General features: G+C 37.4%; 2 protein-coding genes and 1 long non-coding RNA gene across 8 annotated transcripts in view; 1 reads left to right on the forward strand and 2 right to left on the reverse strand.

The window, feature by feature from the left end:
• Positions 1-5,661, reverse strand: part of GPR1 (G protein-coupled receptor 1) — a 16,704-nt gene extending 11,043 nt beyond the window's left edge. Inside the window, exons 1-3 of the mRNA XM_035331858.1 lie at positions 5,564-5,661; positions 2,659-2,802; positions 2,045-2,047 (exon numbers count right to left, since the gene is read on the reverse strand). The gene's annotated coding sequence lies outside the window, so the exon portion shown is untranslated. The remainder of the gene's footprint in view (positions 1-2,044; positions 2,048-2,658; positions 2,803-5,563) is intronic.
• LOC118169990 overlaps positions 1-7,537 on the reverse strand; it is an 18,580-nt gene extending 11,043 nt beyond the window's left edge. Inside the window, exon 1 of the long non-coding RNA XR_004752416.1 lies at positions 7,528-7,537. This is a non-coding gene — a long non-coding RNA (uncharacterized LOC118169990). The remainder of the gene's footprint in view (positions 1-7,527) is intronic.
• Positions 7,538-14,247: 6,710 nt separating this feature from the next.
• The window catches only part of ZDBF2 (zinc finger DBF-type containing 2), a 36,112-nt gene continuing 27,506 nt past the window's right edge, over positions 14,248-22,853 (forward strand). For all 6 annotated transcript variants that reach the window (XR_004752344.1, XR_004752342.1, XR_004752343.1 and 3 more), the window contains exons 1-6: positions 14,248-14,388; positions 17,744-17,855; positions 18,453-18,504; positions 19,002-19,053; positions 19,560-19,665; positions 20,506-20,633. Coding sequence is in view for 3 of the 6 variants with exons in the window: in XM_035331663.1 (XP_035187554.1) it covers positions 18,453-18,504; positions 19,002-19,053; positions 19,560-19,665; positions 20,506-20,633 (338 nt within the window). In the remaining 3 variants the exon portion in view is untranslated. The remainder of the gene's footprint in view (positions 14,389-17,743; positions 17,856-18,452; positions 18,505-19,001; positions 19,054-19,559; positions 19,666-20,505; positions 20,634-22,853) is intronic.

Here is a 22,853-nt window from a genome sequence, read left to right on the forward strand (position 1 = left end):
AGAAAGAAGGGAAGAAAGAAGGGAAGAAAGAAGGGAAGAAAGAAGGAGAAAAATATGGGGGAAGACAAATGAGGTTAATGGAATACATTGCCCCGTCTCCCAGATAACCATTCTGTGATTTTTGTGATCTAATCATGAATTCCAAATGTGAAATTAAAAATATGAATTCACTTCCCATTAGATTGTGCATGTTTTTCTCCCCCGTGTATAGACCTTCAAGAAACCCCCAGTGATGCCTCCTTTCTCTTTAAGTGGTGTCCAGAAGTTTTCTATGCACCTTTGACTGGCTAACCTGCCAAAAAAAACCTGGAAAAAAAAACACCCCCCCAAAAAAATAAATAAATAAATAAATAAAGGAAGCCAAAAGAAATTATCAGATGATGAAACTCTGGTGGGAAACCTAATTGGTTTGGCTTCCATTCTTGTACAAGTAAAGCTAGGTACTATATGGTCTATGGCAGTGAGTATGTTAAAACTGCATCTACAACAACTGTCAATAGCTTTAGAGTTAGACAAATATAAAAATTAATATACTAGTCTTTTCTTCTCTTGCACTGATAACTGATGAAATGCTACTTTGACCAAAGAAACAACCAGAAAAGAATCCCACAGAAGAGAAGGAATGACTAATTTTCTCTGTGTGTGTTTAAGTCATCTCTAAAATGACCTAGATTTTTGTAAAGAGTGCCAGAAAAAGAACAACAGTGCTAAATACTGGGAGCTGAGGGAAGAATAATGGTTTTGACAAATAACTTTGAGGAAAGACCTAGTAGTCATGCTGATGTATTGAGTGATCACATCTGGGGAAGGAGTAGGAAAGAGATGGATAAAACAGACAGGACACTGAACCTGGGCTGGTAAGCAGAGGTAGAAGGCTGCATACTATTTGGGAACTAAGGTTTCTGTCAAGGACTAGAGGCTTCTGGAGTGCTGGCCCTTGCAGATACCCTTGAAATGAAACCTGACTTGTAGTGATGCATTTTGTTAGCTTGCCTTTAAGCCTGCTAATGAAAAAGTATCATATCTGAAGCAGGCCTGCTCATTTCCTCTAAAGAATTATAATGCAGTAAAATGGTGGGCCAGGTGAAAAAGACCTGCAACAAGACAGCAAAAATGGTCTCTCTGGAAGAGAGTAGCCATGGGCTCATACAAAGCTTTTTGGTACTGCCTCCAAGCCCACAACCTCTGGAAACTACTAAAGATACAAAAGAGCATATGCTGTGAGGACACAATTTTTCTTTTTGTCTCAGGAACTTCAATCATATAGTAGAAGTAGGAGTGAGACCTGGAGAGTTGTTCTGTGCATGATAGTATCTTCCCTTCTAAAAGCAAATGTCTCTTGTTCGCTGCTCACCCCAGCCTCAGCAGTTTCTTCTGGTACCATGCCATGAGAACTGTTCCTCCCACTCAGTTCTCTTTTGCAAAGCCATCAACAACAGAGCCCTGCACTGTTATGAAACTACTAGTTTCAGGCTGAAAGAACACAAATCAAGCCATTATCAGAAATAATGAGTGAAAATTAGCCTGACAGCCAGCCACCACAGTGAGAGACAGCTGAACTGTTGGCACATTCCTGAGACAAAACGAATAAACAAGTTGATAACAAAAGCAATCATCAGATTGTAATCTTCTGCAAAACTAGCTCCTTACCGTTTGGAATAGCAAAGTTATTCATTAAAAAATAGTATATAAGAACAGATCACAGACTTTTAAATTTAAATGTAAAATTATTCAATAATACAATTTTATTCAGCTGGAACAAGTTTTAATTCTTAGAGAATGTATACATCTTCTGTAAATCTACAAACATAATTCTGGGATATTGCTTCGTTTTGCAAGATTGCATTTATAAAGGCTACAGGGGACAATGACATGGTTATCACTAAATCTGAATACGAGGTAGAATCCAGCCCTATCTCATTACACTGTAATAAATGAAGTTTCAAAACTTCCTAGTACCGCCTAGTACCACCTAGTACTACTTCCTTTCTTTGCTTCCTAGAAATCACCATTCTGTGGACTCAGTGACAGCTAGATCCACAACCTTCTACTTATTTTCTGATGGTTAAGGGAAACACACACACCTTACATCTCAATCATATGAACCTTTTTTTAATTCTACATGACTAATTATTCAGAATGATTTTATTAGACTGTTCATAATTAAAGATTTGTTGATTGTTAATTATTTTTTTTTCTTGAAATTGAAATGATTTCCAGTTTCTGTTCTAGAAGCTGTTCAGATCAGAACCAATGTACTTATTTTTAATAATACTGCAATTTGTGATAGCTGTAGGTGACGTACTACTACTAAGCAGAGCAAACAAATTAAAACCAACACAGTGAGGGGAAGATATTTCAGCCAAGGTCAACCGGCATTCTCTCGCAGGATAAAAGGCTTCTTGAATTTTGTTTAAACACATTCAAAAGTTATTAAAAATTAAATTAACACATACTTTCCTATCATTTCTTGCTGCAGGGTTTGTTCAAAATAATCTTTGAAACAAGTAAGAATCATATTCTTCATTTTACGAAATTATTTTAGCCAGTATATGCTACACTACCTTACAGAATTTGCCTGCAAGTGTTGTTTTGTCACACATTATTCGGAACAAAGTGAGAGAAAGATTTAAAACATTAACAGAAAGATCGACCTACCTTTATTCTTCAGAAGAAAGCACACTGTAATTCAGAGATGTGTGTTCTGTAGCAGAAGGAAGAATGAAGTGATCTGTAGAGTTCAGAGTGACTTCAGTGTGATTCCAGCTGCTTCACTTGGCTACTGCCTTCCTTCTAATAAAGCTGCAGAATGATATAATGACGTGTTTGTTTTCAGCTGTGAGGAAGTTGTTTCCAACTTCCCTTGGTTTCCTAAACCCAGTTTTGAAATATTGCTCTTCTGTATAATCCCACTATTTCACCAAAATAAATGTTAGACGTGAATGAATCATTTTGGCCAGTGTCCAAGCAAGCAACAGATGTGGTGGCTGATGAATGGAAATGGACCTTACAGTTGCAGGCTGCTTTCTGTTATGCAGAGAAGAAGCTGAACAGTATTTCTCTGTTTCTGACAACTCTGGTTTATAGAAAATAATGTTGAATGAGCAGAAAGATGTTTAAAAAGCTACACCAAAAGCATTGCTTTGTAACTGCATGGTGAGATATGTTCATTTATTTATTTATGATTAGTAGCTTCATGTTCTTTTGTACGTAAGAGAGAAGTGAGCTTCTCAAACCACCAGTCGTAGTCCCCTTGCCCATCAGTCAGTGCAACTCTGTGGTCAGACATTTGAACTGCATTTTAGGAGACTTGGCTTGAATCCCAGTTCTGTCAAGAGCCTCCTGAGTGTTTGTGGTCAGGCCTCATGATCCCCATGAACCTTAGTTTCTCTGTCAGTAAAATGGGAATATTATTCAACTAGTATGTACATACCATAGCTTCACCTGACTCTGGTGGTACTACGCTCATCATACCATTCACTCCTTCCAGCAAAACTACCCTGCTTTGTCATTCCTCCATGTCAGCTCTTCCTGTCCCGCCAATATAACTTAAAATGCCGATAGCTTGTACGTGAAGGGAAAAAGTATGAATGAAAGGAGGATGGAGATTATGCTATAGTGGGACACAAGTGTCCCTGGACCAGGACGAAATGACAACAGGGGGACATGATGTCTGTGAATATGTAACATAGGAGACAGACTACAGGATTGCTTGAAGAAAGAACACAAAATGACTTGAGGACCTCGTGATTTGGCACCTAACTTGTCTATTTCTTTCTGTTTAAAGATTTCCTCTTTTTTTCTACGTAACACATAGGTGAAACTTTGCTGATAAAAACTAATAGCAGTTCTCTCTCTCTCTGTGGTAAATATTGGATAGGGTAAACGTAGGCACTATTTAACTGCAGATGTGCAGAGAATCTTGCTTGTAATGGCACATGAGTCTGTCTCTAGGTACTTTGTCAAATGCAGTTAATGTAAGGCAGTTAATTCAAGGGCTCGCTCAGCCCTTTCAGTAAAACAAAAGCGAAAATTACTGGGTAGAAATGCCCACATATGATCTGCACTAAAAAAAAAACCTCAGCAAGCAAAGTAGAATTACATACATGCCAATTACTCTTCACCTTCTCAGTGCAGGGAGCACTCTAGAGAGTGCAACGGATTCTAGCAGTTTTTGGGTGGTGAGGAATTGTCTCTTAAGGGGCTGTTTTCTTCTCCATAAAGTAAAGCACATTGGAACTGCTCTATAAAGGTACTGGGATGATAGGTCAACTCCTTCACTCTTCTGAAGCAAGGGAAGATAGCAATTTCCTTCACCCTTCCTAACACTGTGGCAAAAATAAAATCAGAGCTGCTAAGGATCCAGAAAAAATTTTGTGGAGACAAGTTTTCTTTGTAAAAGAGTTTGTATCCCATCCACCCCACCCCAAACAGCAGGTCACTACATTTCAAAGAGATTTTTCTGCCAGTGTGTTCTACCATTTCTGATTTCAAGGTTCTACAGTATAATCAGCATATGCAATGTATGTAGTAGGAAAAAAAAAAAATAAAAAAAATTACAGACAAAATTTCACTTAATCTGAAAGGATTTTGTTCTGCTTGTTTTCTGTTCAGAGCTAAATATATCACTTTATCCTTCTACAGTTTTGATCAGTCACACTGGGAATTTTAAGTCCCTGAAAAATGTAAGGTTGGGCCCTAAAACTTTAATTTTATTTCCTTCTATGCTCAGACATAGTAAAACTGGAATGACGAATCCCAAATTATATTGTTTAATATATACTTGCATGCAACTCATTAACCATGGATCTTTTTACTAGTGTGATCTTTTCAGATATTTTTGAATGTTATAAGCTTGGAATAAAGTTAACTTAAAAAAAATGCAACTTATTTGCTTTTATGTCTTCTCATTTTTCTACTTGATTCTATTTTATTTTGCCATGTCATTTGTGTTTTTCAACAGGGTATGTTAATGAGGTTTAGGAGTTTTAACTCTATACATTTGGGTAAGTGTGGCAATATGCCAGTGTTGTTCTGAAGTGGGACATGCATTCATGAACATAAAATGCACGTAGGACTTGCAGAGCAGAGAGACAGTAATTTATACCTGGTGAAAAAAAGAGTAAGGAAGAATATTTTCATACAAATAACAGATTTTGGGTTGCCCAGCAGTGAATAAACTAGGTTTATTGAAAAGCAAATGAGTTTTAAAAATAGTTCTGATTCTTTACTGTTAAACCCTATAAAACAAATCAAAAGCAGGGAATACATGGCCTTCAGAAAAAAATACTTTACCAGTATTAAACTAAAGCACAGATTACAAATAACTAACAAAACCAGCTTTAATTTACCAGGATTACAAGCAACTGTCCAATAGTTCTGATAATTATTTCCCACTGTAGGACCACTGGGTTTTATCGAGCTGCGTATTAGTATGAGCAGATAATCTCAGCACTGAAGAATACTCCAGACTAAACCCAATTTGCATTAATTCAATTAAGTCATATCAACCACGAATTTTTAAATTAAATCTAACAAATTATATTTAGTCTTTCACACTTACCTTTCGAGGATTCAGCTATTTACAGTTGTTTATTTTAATTCTTTCCTGTTCATTTGTCATTACTTTTTGAATTAACACCTCATCGATTAAAATCCACTTTGGAAAGACAGAATTTAACTGCCTGACAATCAGGATCAGGAAAAGAGTAATTTCCTCCCTTCCTGTGAAACTAATGACTATTCATGCCTATCCTTTTGGTAAAGCTGTAATGTTTACTTGTGGCTTAACTGTGCACTATGTACCATAGTCAGCAACTATGACAACATTCTCCAATGACACATTTAAACCAAACTACCTGGTGAAGGGAGGTTTGGCTCATTTAGGAAGGTCTGTATCCTTTTTCTATGCAGATGTTAGAAACCTGAAGATTTTCATGCATAATGTGTGAAAGAAATTCAACAATTGTGCAAAAGGCAAAATTCCTCATTTAGCTGTTACTTTGGCCTGGTAAAAACACACAAGCATAGAAATGAATTACTGTATGTGGGTGTATATATATAAAATGTATATACATACAAGTTTGAGAAGGATCTGTAGAAGCAGCACTCCATGCAACTCCTGCAAACAAAAAGAACAGTGTTTCATTCTATGAAATCAATAATATTGGATAGTAATTTACAAATAAGTGAATGAAAAACGTATATTTTGATGATTAAGATACCTTGAAAAAAATACTATTAGAAATAGCCTGTTTCTCACAGCTTGCTGTTATACTTGAACTTTTTCCTGCCTTTCTACAAATAAATAGGAATGGTTTTCTACATAACTTTTAGACCACAGCTATCCAGATTTTGTATTCATATGACAATAAAATAAGAGATTATATCTGCCACTTAGATAATACTTGAAATTAATGGAATTTTCAAAGTGCATCAACATGAACATTTTGATATGTCGTTGAGCACTAAAGATACTGTTATTCAATGACTATAAATAGCCAACTTGACAACAATATTTTTCCATTTTAGCCCTGTCTCCTTCCATACAAAGGAATGCTGTTTGGAATAATTTCAGAGAGAACTACAGAGATTACAGAAACAAAACAAAAGGCAAAGTGAACTACAGTTGTTTCACTATGTATTTCACAATCTTCAGTACTACTGTAGGAATGAATCGACTTGCACTTTTTGCCTTACATAAATTAACAGGAACTACAGAGTTACTCAGAGATCTTAGGAAACAAATGCTTAGAAAGGAAGCTAGAGTTTACTGTCTGCATCTAAGGCACCCTGGATTTATATCCTTTATGGATTGAGGCACACATTTCAAAAACTGCCCAAAATCAAACCAGGCTAGGTTAGAAAAAACCCAAAGCACAGAGATGAACCTGAGCCACACCAGAATTTTAGCTACTTGAGATCTGAGTCACCACTATAGTTGCCTATACTTATTATTCCAAAGAATGTAAGTCTTATTTTCCATTTAAAATATAAGTTCTGAAGGTTCTGTTAACCATCTTTTTTTGTAACAGGTCTTTTGATTAAAAACCCAAATCCAAAATTCAATTTGGGATTGAAGGGGTATAGTATTATTACTGGGATTATATCCTGGTGATGCACACAACAGACATGACTCTCACCTAGAAAGAAATTAAATTTCATGTTCCGCAATCATCCCTTACCAATTCACAACTAAGTTGTTGAAGCTTGTTGTGATGAATAACAATGTAGAAAACAAGCAGGTTCACAGGGAGGAGATGATAACAAGTACCATTCCCTCACTAGTCTGCAGTTAGATTGTTGCTCCTAGCTACTGTGCTAGCAGTGACAGAACTGCTCTGAAACACTAACAAACTGCAAACAGCAAAACAGGAGATGAGTTCTAATCACCTGCAAAAAACATACAGCAAAGCTGAGGTTCAGCACAAAATTAAATACACCTCCCTGAAAAATATACACTAACAGGCTGGGTGCCTATATAGCACACGTGGGTGATCAAATAAGGTTGCTGCTTTGCAGCATTACTACTCAAAATCTTAACAAAAAGACACATCTACATATAGATTTATGGAGCCTGCTGGTTACCCTCTACAATACGGCCTAACCATTGTCATTTCTTAGGATTTAAAGTAAAGGCTTTAAACTGGACAGTAGCTCCTTGCATATAAATGGAGGATGGTTCCTGAACACTAGTGCAAAGCCAGTGCAAATCAAGTCCAAATCAAGCTCAATCAACTATGGATGCTCTCAGAAGCTGTGGTCAGTGGTTTAAGCACATACTCATTTGTATTTTTAAAGTTGCTTTTTATAGTCAGCTACATTTGTCAGATTGTTTTTGTGCTTAGTGGATGTAAACGCCTTTTGTGAAAGGTGCCAGGTGACCTTGACTCCAAGGGTATTTAAGTTATTTATCCATAGCAATGAATGTAAGACGGAGAAGCAATGTGAGCTCTGCTTACTGCTCTGCATTTGCCCTCTCCTCTGATCACTCCCCAGGGAGAGAGCATAGTTTTGCTTCTACAGCCTACCCAGCCCTCAGCCCTCAGCCTCTCTAATGAGAAGGGAGCTGATAAATCCCAATAAGCATGCTGCTTGAGATACAGGTAAAGCAAATTATTAGAAGCTCTGAAAAACACTTTGGTAGTTAAGGGCTCGGTTCTCCATATTAACTCTTCCACTGCCTTCGGTGAAAGCAAAATTAGCATCATCTCTAATAAATTAACAGTGGGCTCAGGGAAGGAAGCATGGGAAATCAATTCAACCAATGAGGCAGCTAAAAACCCAGCATTTATTTGTCCGTTCTAGTTCTACTCCTTAAGCTCCATCAAGATGCACAAAGGTTAATTTTAACTCCTTATTAATTCACAATTATTATTTTTTAAGAAGACTATGAACACCAAATTCAGCACTTAGCATGAACTTGAAAGTAGAATTTACAGGAATATAGAGACTAGAATTGCCACATTTTCTATAAAGACTATTTAAGTAGCTATTTGTCTTTTTAAGGTTATCAATTTCAGCTATAACTGGGGGCATATCACAGATCTTCTGCAAAGATGAAAAATATATTCCAGTTTTCTGAAGATACTACTGAAATCATTTGAGGAAGAGAGGAACAATTTTTAAAACGTTTAGAAGCCTACAGGTCTGCTCTCTGTCATTCAAGAACAAAAGAACCCAGTACTGCCTTGCCATGAGAAAGCAGAGTTTGGTACAATATGGCTCAGACGCTACTGGCTGAACACTTTGCTGAAAGAACATTTCCTTGCTGTGCATCCAACATCCCACAGGATGGGAAAATAGGCAAAAGGCATAGTTTGGGTCCAAACCAGAAACTGAACCCCAATTACTTCAGTATTACAAGCATAGACCATCCACCAATGTGGAAGAAACTTCTGTTTTCATTGATGGACCAGAAAACAGAGATACTAAACTCTGATCCAAAGAACTACTACAGTTTCAGTAATAGCATGCAAAATGCTGAAGAAACACAAACCATATAAAAAAAAGCTTTTTGTTCAAAAGGTCTTTTTCTTTCTCCATGTTCAAAAATTTCCATTTCTATATTTTCCAACTATAAGAGAGAAAGAAACCTTTTTCTTTCAAAGGCTGCTGTTTTTGCTTATCAGCATCACTGCATCACTAGACTAAAAGTAAGTTTTGTCCTCAGAGGAAAACAGAACTTCTCTATTCTACCTCATTTAACTTCCTGCTTTTTTTTTTTTTTTTTTTTTTTTTTCCTGAATAGGATAAAGAAATCTTTCTTCAAATTATTCCTGAGGTAAAGCAAGGCTGAGAGTCTGCTTGCTCTCAGATGTAAGAAAGTACTTTATGTGGTTTATTGTGGGAACAGAAAAAAATATGTATTTTTTAGAGCAGCCAATGTGGGGGAAAAGAACACTCATTTAACTATCTTGGGAATGTATTTTGACCCCATCTTAAATTGGCTGCAGAACATCCACTGACTCAACATAATAGGATATACTATTTGCAATTCCTTGACTCCTATAAATTACACTACGGACAAAGAAGCTGCAGAGGTATTTTACACTCAGGGTCATCTTACATTCATCCACATCTATTTAAAACTGGAACAGATCCATTAAAACTGATGGATATAAACATTTAATTCAGAATATTCAAAGGAGGCAAGGCAAGTAGTCAACTTCTGGGAGTCTGAAAATTGAACATTCTTGAAAAAGAGCCTCCAAGAAGCTTTGAGAAAATTACCTCTATCAAAATACATTATTCCCTGCCTGTATAATGGGAACTCATATTTACTTTTGTGAAAATGCCTTGGAGTTCCTACTGTGATAAAAAGTAAGGTGAGCTAGAATTAATCTACTGTTAGTCATCTACCATTCTTATTTAAAATATCTCAAGACACTCACATTAGCTCCTCCTATAAAACCTGCATTCAGTCTATCTATATTGGAAAAGAGGATGGTTTCAAACATGCCAATCAAAACATTTTGCCATGCAGATAACTCTGTTCTAAGTGTGTTTCACTCCCCTTATCTGGCTATGGTTAATACTAGAACCTATTGTTCTTTCTGTTTCCTTCATAGCTGAAGGCCATCAGGTTGTATAGCTCCCTTCAGCATGGGGGAATGAAGTCACATTCCTACATTCCACGACATTTGCCAGCATGTACATTTCCAAAATTACTGTGTATTTCAGAGTAACTTGGTAATGAACAACCATACTTGAAAATGCTGTCAGTTCTCAAGGGTTGATCTGACTATATCAATCAGGCAATTTTATATTGTGTTATTTTTGAAAATAAGTATAAAACAAAAGGAAAGCAGAATTAAGAAATTATCATTTAGGGACCATTAAAGTAGTCCCTTAATGTTAAGGGACTATTATTTCTGAAGCTAAAAATACTTCCATGCACAAGCTGAAGGTGAAAGAATATCCTGCAATTCATGATCAGTCACCACTGGTGGCCCCCAACCTACTTCCTGACCTAGTCCTGTTCTTTGTGTCACATTTCTAAAAACAAAGGCACAGTTATTTCAGAGGGATGAACTGGCTGAACAGTTATTAGCAGAAAGCAGAAATAACTGTGGATGCAATACTAAACTATTTAGCATTTTACGATGAAAGATTTGTTTTCTGAAAGCAAACATTCTTTCGGGAAAAGGATCCGGAGGTGAGAGTTTCCCCTTTACTTTAACTCCAGTGAATTTTATTTGGCTCCACAAGGGGGCTGCCTGGACACCTAGACAACATTTTCCCCGTGTTATCCTTGGTAGAGTGGTTAGTTTGGGTCCAGTAAAGAAAGAATTCCATGCAATGCCAGAGAAATGCATACAAACCTCCCAACTGCTGCTTTAATTTTTTTTTTGCAGAAATTCTGTTCTGAATTTCTGTTTTAGGACAGAGTGGACTAAGAACACGTTAAGCTAAGCTATTGGAGATATTTAAAACAAATAAGCAGTGCTAGGGTATGATTTTGAAAAATAAATTAAAAAAATAATTAAGAACATTAGCAGACCATTATGCAGAAAGTTTCTGGAAATGCTGAATTCTAATAAATTCTATAGCCTCACTGTTTAGTGACACATTTTGAGTTGTCTCATCAGCTGTTCCTTCTGGATGACTTGCCAGCAAACAAGCAGCAACAGCAGCTTAAACAGCAACAATAATAGGCTCTGGTATGAGCACAAATACCACAGCATGTTGCTCAGCATTATTATAATCCAGATCTCTTTATTCTCTAAAGTACATACCTACAAAAATAAGTTATTCAGAGCAATTTCAGTGCAAGAAATGAGGAGTTAATCTAATACGCCAGATATTTGGGAAGTTCTTATTATTAACTCTGATAAAGTTGCTGGTTTAAAATTTACGGAACCTTTGCTTTTTACACTTAAAGAGAATTATTCTTTATTACATAACTGAAGTGGTTACAAAAGAGATAAAATACCACAGAACATCAGATCATTCCTCCGTTAAGTCTGGTATCTGATATTGAACTGTAGCCAGCAGCAGATTCTTCAAAGATACCAAAATTACTTTAAGAGAATTTTGCACTTCTTAGTAATTAAAGGTTGTAATATCATGCCATGTATTATGGAGCACTCATTCTGCTACACAGTTGAAAAGATTCTCTTTTCCCAAGCCTACTCAGAGTTGAAGTGCCCTACAATCTATATACATGTTCTTGGACTGTCTTGAAATTTGCCATACTTTTTACAATCCGGGCTGGGTCTAGCAATCCACAATTGTGGACATCTGGCAGAAATACTCTCTGCATTCCTCAAAGCCCAGCCCTCAAATGCTGTTGAGTCATTCAACCTTTTGCTCAGATCTTCTGAACAATTTTACCAAAAAAACAATTCAATAATAAATTAGGCTTTTAAAATCAGAATGGAAAGCAGATATACAACAAAATAAAATCTAGGCAAGTTTCCTTCCTGATAGATTTATCAACCTTGATTTTCATTTGCTATATTCTCACTTTATTAGCTGAAGCATACTGCTGGAAGAAAGCTGAGACTCAGATTTTTAGGAAAATATCTATTGTTTATCTATTGATTGTCAGAAGTTACTTTTTCTTAATGTTTTTTTCAGAGGTATAACCTTGACATGCATTTGGCTAACAGGAGCAGAAAAGCTTATCAAATCAAAGCAAAAGTAAAAAGCAAAGCATTGAAAACTGTATGGGACAGTTTATGGAAACTTGATAGATGATACCAGGAAAGGGAAAAAAGTGGGATGCTTGGATCAAAAGAGAGTAATTTTTAAAAGGCAAAATGAAGTTTCTCAGCCCTGCTTTAACGTTCATGCACATGTGTGAGGGGGAGGTTAGCTGTTCCTATAGTTAAGAGGAGAATAGAGGCATCTTTCTCAATACCTTACCTGAGCTCGAATCAAATTGCAACCTCAAGTCGATAAATACAAAAAGAGTTGGAAGGCAAGAAATGGCAGAGTTTAGGCTTGTGATGTCGGGTATCTTTGATCGACAGTCCAAAAAAATGTAATATTCCAGTCTAACCTTGCAAAAAATATACAGGAACATTCCAAGGGGAAGATACACACGGCACTGTGGGATGGCCTCTACAACCTTCTCTTTGTCAGAACTTGAGCTACACTGAAACCTCCGACAAGTAACTGAGCTTACTTTGTTTCAACAAGTTATGAAGGGCTGGTTAGTGATCCACATTAACTCACAAAGCTTGCTGCAAACCCATCACAAAGGTAAACTATTTTAGCCTGAGATAACATGTTTCAAAGTGTCTTTGCCACAGCGGGAGCACACACCTTAAAACAAGGCAACTCTGCAGACAAGAAGTAATTTGGGCATGTGCCTGAGCTCTCATATACTCAAATCTTCTCCACAGAAATACTGAATCTGCAAGATTTTATGACTGCTTTTTACAAATCTCCACTCCTACCCACAGGATTCTATCTAAAAGTAGGCTTTCACTTGTCCATCACTGAAATCAATAATTATTTCCATGTTACCAAAGTGACTGATTCCCCCCACATATGCTTGTATCACTGTCTTATGTCTTTCAAGATGCCTCAGATAATCCATCATCTTATTCAGTTATGTCCAACAAAATAAACACAGCTAGAATGAGTAAATAATGATTAATGGATCCTGTCAGCCTTAAGAGGCATAAACACTATGCTAAACGTACCTCAGTGTTGTATCCCCCACCTTTTTAATCAGTTTGAGCTTTGACAAGTTCTGTATTAAACCAGGCAACAAAATATCACCAGGCAACTTAAATTCTGCACTGGCTTCTTTGTTGGCAATGAAAATATCTCTATATCTGTTCACATATCAAAATAATTCAACAGCAGTTAAGGTAGTTTCCCTCCTAAAGAAAAGCCTTCTCCCGCTGTTCTTCCATTTGTGACTTTTTGTGTTCAATTACTCGTTCAGCGTGGGTGGACACTTCTCAGCTATGGTTTCATAATTGCACAACAGCAGCCCTTTTTTACAGCAACCTCTGTTTAAATATTCCTTATTATGCTGAAGTCAACTTCTTCCCCCCCCCCCCCCACATTGCACAATCCAAGCCTGCATCTGCACCTGTCTTCACACGTAAGTGGTGATAATCTTTGCATCTGCCCAGATTGCTTAAAAAAATCCTGCTTCTTCAGCATAATACGAGAAAAATGTGCAATAGCTGCTTTCCCACAGGAGATTAGATAAACACTCAATACATACAACTGAAAACAAAAGATAATGTGAGCTATGGTCGCATTTGTAATCCCATTCCTGAGGGGAAAAAAAAAAAAAAAAAAAAAAAAAAAAAGAAAAAAAAAAAGAAAAAAAAAAAAGGTTTTAATTTGTATGGAAAGAGAGCAGATGTGGCATTAGGTCAATCAAAAAGTCAAACCAAGACTTTTGCTCTGTGGTAAGAGCCAGCTACAGAAGGCTCATCACAGAATGCAAGCTGATTTGTAATGATAAAGAATGATAAAGGTATAAACCCTACGGTCACCCCTCCAGCATGTGAAACAACGTGCTTTGAAGGACAGAACAACCAGTACGTTTGGCAAAATAAAGCCTGTCAAGGCCACTACCTCCCAGAACTGGAAAACCACGACTCGAGCTCGCGAAAAGCCGAGAAGCTCCAGCTTGCTGGAGCAGGTTTTGGAGGCACCAAGGCTTTTCGGGGTCGTGTCACGGTCCGATCGCGACTCCCCGGCCAGAAGCCTGCCGGGGCCGACGGGCAGGCGGGCGGCGCCACGGGGCCAGGCCGGGGGCCAGCGGGAGCCCGAGCGGGCGGAGCGAGGCGCGGAGGGGAAGGCGCTGAGGGGAAGGCACCGCCCGCCGCCCCGCGCCGCCCCGGAGCAGGAAGCGGGGGATGGCGGCCCCTGACCCCGGCGCGGCACGGAAGAGCTTGCGGGGAAGGGACGGAGGTGAGGCGGTGCCGGGGAGCGAGCCGGGCGGCGGGCGGGCAGGGGAGGGGCCGTTGGGGCCAGCCCGGGCGGGCGTTAACGGGCGTGGTGGCGGCGGCAGCGTCTCCTCAGCCCCCCGCGAGGGGCGGGCGGAGCGCTCCGAAGGCGGCGGGGCCCAGCTGCCTTCGGCTCGCTGCCGGCCCCGGCGCTGCCCGCTGGGACCGGGTGGGGACGGGGCGCGGAGCCTGAGGCGGCTCCGCAGGGAGCGGCCGCCTCTCGGGGCGTGCTGCTGCCGTCCGGCGGGGAGCTGCGGCTGGCGGGGCGCTTCCCCCGGGTTCCCTCAGCGACCTCGAGTAACGGAGGTGCTGGGGAGGAGCAATGCTGGTCGGCCTCTCTGCTCCTTTGTAACTTGTTGCAGGACGAGGGTGGCACTAGAGTTGCTCTGAGGCCTTCGTTGCTTGTGTACGCTATCAAAATGCACTACTGGTTTTTCTTTGTGTACGTTTCGTGCCTTTTGTTGGCTTCGGTATGGATTTCTTGTTCAACACGCTTGTTTGAAGGTTTTTGTGCTCTGGCTGCTGTACACGAGTCATTCAATAAACCCAAAAAGCTACACTGGAGTCCAGATATAAGAGAGAGAAAGTAATCTGGCTAGAGATCTATGAAATCAAAAGTTTCTGTGTGGAGCTAGTTGTTCTTACATTCGCAGTTCACATTTTTTCCCCAGTGTTAAAATGTTTAAACAAAAGCTTATGCAAATCTAATTTATTTTTTTAATCCATCAGTTTAAGATATTTACTGTTGTATTAATCTTAGCAAAGCCTGCAAATACGAAAAATCCTTTGTGCATTTATAGATGTAGTTTCTATTTTGATAAGGTGAAGTTTGCAGTCAGGCTTGCCAGATTTTATTAGTATAAATAAGGCATCTACATAGAATGCTTCCTTTACGTTACTAGACAATGATTTGAGATTGACCTTAGATGCCATATAGGATCTTTGTTGTTTCACTTCAGATTTTCAGCTTGTTTTGCTCATCAGGGTTCTCATAAAACACTGAGATAAGGAGAATTGTATTTTGTCTCCTGTCAGCTGTGAAATATCTCTGACAGACTTTCCTCAGATGTTCACCTCTCTGTTACTTAGTGGTAGCATAGGCTTTTACAAGTTTTACTGAGCGTGCCCCCCTCTACAGTGAGAAAATCTGGTCCATCAAATCTCCTCGAACTGCAGAAAGTTGCCAAGGAGATGCAGACTGGAGTAACTCAGCTATTTTAATAGTCCTGCACAGTTTGAAGTTAATGCACTTGTAACTCAGTTTAAATGTGAGACTTAGAGGTTGTTGCTTACAGTTGTGCTTGCAGATGAGTAATCTCTCAGTAGAGCACCAAAACCATGTAAATTATTCCTTGAAATAAGAAAGTAATGAACCACTGCAGTAGTTATCCTCCAGCATACTGTAGTTGCCGCTTTCTGTCATTTTCTGAGATTAAACTAGGTATTTTTATGTTGAGGTGTCGTAATCCAGTTTTGGGGCAGCGGATAAATGTTTGCGGTGCCCTCTGCTGACTCTGGAACGAGCGAGCGCTTTCCTGTTTCTCATCAGTTGGAGTGAATGGAATAGCCTCCTCTATGGCCACTGCACTCTTACTGCATTACATAGTTGCAGCTATATTTTACAAATACATGTATAGTAAGACCTTAGATTTTCAGTAAGTTGACTTATTTACAAACATAAGGAACAAGTTATTTTCCATAATGCATTATTCATGAAAGGTAGTTTTGTGGGCTTTTTCTTCACATCCTTCTGGGTCCCAGCCATGTATAGGGCTCTGAACAGGGTGATTTAGACCTGTTGATATATCAAGAAAGCCTTTCTTGGTTGACAGATGAGCTTGTTTTGCCCACTTGCAGGATCAGATTGATTATCAGTAAGCAGTTTCTCGTGGGTCAGATTTTCATGGCCACAGGGGATTTTTTTCTATATTCTCCTGGACTCTTGGATATTGTTTGCTTCCAAGTGTTGTCCCATCTCATGATTTCCATGTTGTTCCTGGAGCTGTGGGCACTACGTGTTCTTGCTGTCTGACAGTGATATGCATCAGCTTTACTGAAACCCCTGATGCTGTTGTCAATTCATTACTTTCAGGTATAAAATGGCAATGCTAAAGCGCTCCATCTTCTTGTGGATATTTAATGTATGTCCACCCTGCGCTGGAGTAATCACCTTTTATTAAAAACAAACCAAACCAGAAAAAGAAATACAAATTGATCTCAAAGATCAAAAGCACAATAACAGTTGTACATACAGTTGGATTTGACTCCTGCTCTGAACTCTGATTTGGAAGAGACAATTTCCTGACCACATGCAAGAACACAGGCTTCTTGTTGCTCTTAATTAAGGATCCTAATGGTGGTGGTGTAAATGTTCCTTATATGTAAACTTAGTGGTGGGAATAATATAGTCAGAGCAACATTCCCAAGAACAATTATTATTTTTTTAATACATGAATTAGTACACTATACTACAGGAATAGTATGGGGGGGTCTCTTAGAATTGACATTGTAAGGTATTCCTTTTTAACCATAACTGTTCTAGCAGCCCTACTATTTTATAATGTACAGTGTGTAGTGAGGAAAGAGCCAAACAATTAATGACAACAAAAACATAGTCGTAAAAAGTAAAAGTCACTGATTTGAAGCTCTAGGTTTGTCATTTCACAATCACATAAATGGTAAGCCAAGAGCAGGTCTAGGAATTACTAAGTCCTGAGTTTTAAGACAGGATGTGGTACTTTGACTGTGATGCTACTAACAGGGATTGTGGAAATTGTTGTGGCCTTTCCCTCTCTGTAATATGGAAATTATGATACTTCACTGAGTATGTAATGATTAATTAGTAAAATGCTTTGAATATTCAGGATACTGTAAGAGTTAAAGTTAGTGTTTTGCTGCAATATCTAATGGATTTACATAAGCTAAACAAAAGAAAACGTTTTTCTGAGTAGGTTCATGAGTGATGCTCAGAATATGTTCATTTCAATTTGGTTAATATTGATGAATTTATTTTCTGTTACCGTAGAAACATACTTAATTTCATGAACAATAGCATCAACAAAATTTAATATGTCGGGACTATGAGGAGAAAAGAAGGAACAAAGTTATTTCAGAAGAAACGGTTAACGTTTAGGGAGGAAATGCTGTCAGAACTACTTCTATAATAAAAAAAAAAAGAAAGATGTACTGCAGGCTTCAGAAAGAGGTTCATTAATTTTACTGTTTGTAGAGTGGTACAGAAAAATTTACATGCCCAAGGGCATGGAAAACATACATTATTAGCTCTATTTTAAAAATCTCTTTAACTTAATTGTTGACAGATGGGATGAGAAGAGATAAGTGTCCTGCACTGCAAATGGCCTCCCGTTTGGCATTTACTGGCTGCTAGCCCAGAATCATCTTTGGTGGAAGAAGAAGGTTGATGACACTAAGGTTTGTACAAGAAGGTTGACTTTTTAAAATTTATTTTATTTTATTCCATAACGTAAAAGGACTGAGTGAATGTTGGAAGCTTTTTGTGTTTGGGAACCCTGAAGTATGTTGCTGCATTCAGGTTTTAATTAAAAATTGTGGGGTTTAATGTTGGTTTGCAGGTATTCTGAACAGTAAGGATTACTTTTCCAGCCTTGATGATTATTTTGTTTGGTCTAGATCTTGTATGGTTTTTATTAGCATACCTCTTCCATCTTTAATGTAAAGACAAGAAATTAAGCAATTAAATGAATTTAATAAGGTTACTGCTTAATAACCTAATACAGTCTAAGCTGTATTCATAAATATAGTATTTGATTTAATTAATTAGATCATAAATTGTCCCATTCTCCTGTCAAAGCTAGCATGAATACTTAAATATAGTGTTTGGGTAACCTAGTAAAGCAGAAATTGTTTTTTACAGTGTAGTTTAAATTAAGGTCTGTAGTTGAAATAATATAGTGCATCTGAACAGCTTGGAGCTTGGACTGAAGGATGAACTTGAGCATGGGTGTGGGTTTTCTGCTTTTTATTCTCAGTTTCATTTTTGATTTACAGATGTTTGACAGAATGAAACGATCTGATGAAGCTTCTGCTTCTTCAGCACAAGGTGAGGAGATTAAAGTACATATTCTTTGTTGCAGTTTTTTATTAACATAATAATAGTAGACACATTAGTTAACCTTAAATTCAGTTGTATAATTCAATTTTCTAAATTTCAATATGGACCTTAGATGGAAAAAGTGAGTTCTGAATTATCCACAGGTTTCCATGCAGACATAATTTTCTTGTCTTTTAATAAGCTGTTTAAGACATTGTGCATTTTGTCTCAGTGATCATGGATGTATGAGTCTATCAGTACATATTGCCTAATCTTGATCCCAGACAAATCAGAAAAATACCCACTCACCTCAGCCATGAAAGCACAAAGTTTATTTTATGAACCTCACAGAGCATCCTTGAAGATGAAAGGGTCTTTCTAAATGTTTTTTTTTTTTTTTAATTTCTAAACTTTTTAACTTCCTTTAAAATAATAGTTTTGACAAATACAACTAAAGGGAGTTAACTGATTTCTTCCTCTTTGCTTTTCTGTGTTTTTTACTATAGGAATAGAAAGACATGGTGTTGAAGGTTCGCTACAACAGGACAGCAATAGCAGGTGAGTTAGGTGATAATCTAACTGGCATCCAGTTTACTGCTTGTACAAAGTAAAACAGGAATTACCCGTTTTTTAAGTCTTACCTGTCATCTTGTTAATGGATGACAATGATGTGATAGAGATCAAACATATCATGGAGGTCTTTTGTCTTGTATCCACACTTCTTAAAACTAGGGGTAAGGGGCACATTGACTTTTTCTGGAGAGACAGTTCTCTTCAGACTACAGTCAACTCAATTTAGAATGTGTGCTAGCTATGCCTTCAACCTGTTATCCTTTGTTCTGCATTTAAGAAAGTTTTCTTTAGTTAAATTTGTTTGGGAATAGCTTAAAATACATATTCCTACTTGGCATTATAATTCTGAAAAATAAATGTTTATCTTGCAAGTTTGTTGCAGCTCTGTAGTAAGATAGATATTCAGAATTTCTATGTTAAGGACTTGAATTAACAAACCAATATTGGTTTTTGTACTGAAATGTTTTGGTAATATTACCTGCTTTCCTCAGTTTGCATACAAGAGGGCAAGAAAATCCTCGTCCTGGAGTATCCACCATGCAAAATAGACAAGGATACTGCAACTGCTGCCACGTACACTACAGTAATCTGGAACAGGTAAGAAGCCTATGGCATAACACAGCAGCAGATAGCAAGAAGTACAAATAGGCTTTATCAGCTTACAAAATGTCATTCTCTACGCTGAACAACCAACACTGAATGGAAAATTACCGATTTGTGAGTTGTACCGAACGTGCACAGAGAAGAGGAATCCCTTTTTACCTGTTAAAAAGAAGCTGGTGGAAAGGCAGGCAGGCTTACTGCAGTTTGCTTTTCTGAAGTGTCACCCTGCTGTGCATTACACTCATTAGGTTTATTTCAGTGGCTTTAATTTTAAGATTTGTATAGGCTGTGTCAAGTATTAGGGCTAATATGTTAGACATAAAAGCTGAAGACATTTGATCAACTACTTCTCTGTTTTTAACTCTGTTGTTCTCTTGTCTTTTAGACTTTTCTAACTAGAGAGTGGAAGCCTATTTAATCTTCTAAGCTGTGAAAAGTCTACACAGTTTGAGTGAATTATGGGATGTTTGCTCATACGAAGTTCAAAAATATTTTTAGTCATTGTTTATAGATATGTTTAGAGTAGACCAGACACAAGAGATTTGTGAGTGTCTTTCAGATCTGCTGATTTAAGTTCCATTTCAGAAGGGGTTTCAACACATTTTAGTATATTATTTATGACTCCTTAAGCATTCTTAGGGCCTTGATGCAATGAGATTTTTTTTTAATAGTAGAAAAAACTGAAGATTTTCCTTTCTACTTAAACATTTTCATTGTAAGGAGAAATGTTTAACCTGGGACGTAACTTTTCTGAACATGGGAAGTAACTTTTCTGAACATGTCAGTGCATCAACAGTAATATTGAACTAGCAATATGTTTTATCTTTCCATCAGCATATTTTCAGCTCCCAGCACAGACATTTTACTACTTACTGCAGGAATCGTATGGGTACCAGTAGCTTGATGGAGCGTTTCCTGCAAGATGTTTTGCAGCATCATCCCCACCGATACCATGACAACAGGTATAATATAGTTCATTTGTTTTTAAATATATCCTATTAGAATGCATGTATTGTGAATTCTTATTTCTGTTAAATTTCTGAACAGTAAATTTTGCCCATTTGAGGTGAAACGTTCATATTGCAGGCAATTTGGAAAAGAGTGTATTTATGTAATTGTTGTCCAAGTGTATTCGTTTTGTGTTATCTCTGCACTTCCAAACTTCGTTTCACTGCTTAAGGATTTGATGTAACACTATTGTTAGCAATTAAATATGAAAACCTGATAAAAAGAAGGAATATACGGGTCAGCAAGAATATATACACTGTGGCTTAATTTATATATTTCACAGTATATTTTATGGTATGTATCGAGTTCATAATTTTGGCTTGCTGAATGTGGTGCTTGTCAGGTGAATATTTATGGTTATTTCTTCATTACTCTTGGAGTTTATTATCCTTAGAGTTATTACTTGCATGAATTAAGTTAATTGGCCAGTTCATCATTGCTCGGATTTTGAAAAGTGTTCTCTTTATTTATCACGTGCACAATTAAGAGCAATAAGAGTGCATATAAACTTTTTTTTTTCTGTAGAAAAGCCAGCTGAAAGGAAATCTGTTAAGTATCATTCCTTGCTATGTTCTGCAAGGCAGTTGAAAATCCAGATCTGAACCCAGTACATTGTATTTTGATAAATAACCTTTTTTTGCTACTTTTTCAATATGTCTCATAGAGGAAAATACAGGATATGCTTTAAGGCAACACCCAAATTAAAAAGATAGATATCTCTTGAGGTGTTGCTAATAAAAGATTATTTCATTTGGTGAATAAAACCTGCAAATTAGTAAAAACAAGCTATCCATTTCCTCTAAGTTGCTGGTAGAATGAATAGAATAAGCAAAATAACGTGCAAGGCCTAGATAAAATAGGACAGCCAATGGGGGAGGAATAATTCCAAATCTATACAGAATTAGAAGGAAGAAAACCAAAGATGGAAGAGAGTGTGAATAGACTTTTGTTGTGATTCTGCTCTTAAAAAGACTGAGTCAGAAAGTTATTTTTTTTTAAGTAGCATCTGGGGTAAGAATAGTATTCTCTTCTTTCGTACATAAAATCTTCTGGATTGATGTATAGTTTCACAAAGTAAATGCTTATACAAACGATGCAGAAACTGAATTCACACAAGGGATCTTAAGACTGTCATTTAAAAGGATTATACAGATATTTGTGAGCCTTGATTTATTTTGCAGAACCAACCAGCATCCCTAGTAGTGATGTGGCAGAAAGAAAAAAATTCATCTGAGCTTTGCCTTTTGCTGAATTTTAGAGGATATTGGTGTTCTGCCTTTCCTCATGGTCAAAAAAAAGGAAAAAAAAAAAGGGGGATGGGGGGAGAGCACAAACCATCCCTTCCTCCAAGCTCTTAATATGATTATTTTTTTCAATAAAGAAATAATATTGAAATATTGAGCGTTTAAGAGAGTAAATCTTCTCTCTGATTTTTGGTGTATTTTGTTGTAAAACTGCCAAAAGTACCTAACTTCAGAACTGAAGTTTTATTTCATCCCCCAGAAACATTTGCTTGTAAATAATTTCTGAAAATCACATAGTCCGCTAAGTGAGCGAGGAGCCTGGGAACTTGCTGGTTTATCCATATCAAAATCCATTTAGTGTTATATACAGTCTTCTAATAGCATCCAGATGCTGAGTGTTTCACACAAAGATGGAAAAACTCTGAGAAAAAATTAAAAGATTATTTGTACTGGTTTTGTCTTTTCCATTAGATTTAATTCTGATGTGTAAGATTTAGAAGTTACGACAAAGATTCTTTACCTCAAAGCTTAGATGCGTGCACCAGTAGGGCACAGCAGTTCAGCTGAGAGGCATAATTTGATCATCTGATGTATTTCATTACATTGCATTCAAATGATAATAATCCTCCTTTTTTAATGCCTCTTTCCAAGAGGTTTCTTCTTGTGCTTAGTCAGTCCTAATAACTCTAATCTGTACTCCTATGAATTCTATCTCCCCTTTTTAAATTTTTTAAACCAGAATTCCACTGTATTCTATATAGCATTTCCTCAGCCAGTGGCATATAGTCATGTATTTGGAGTTACAGAAGGAATATTACAGATTGTGTCATAACTTGTATTCATTCCTTTTAAAGTAACACTGTGTCTTAAGCAGGGAGGAGTTGTGTACTGCTGTTGGTAAGTTGTTGTGGCTTGTAAGGTTCATGCAAA

The sequence above is a fragment of the Oxyura jamaicensis genome, chromosome 7, assembly GCF_011077185.1.
Source record: "Oxyura jamaicensis isolate SHBP4307 breed ruddy duck chromosome 7, BPBGC_Ojam_1.0, whole genome shotgun sequence".
Classification (NCBI taxonomy): Eukaryota; Metazoa; Chordata; class Aves; order Anseriformes; family Anatidae; genus Oxyura; species Oxyura jamaicensis.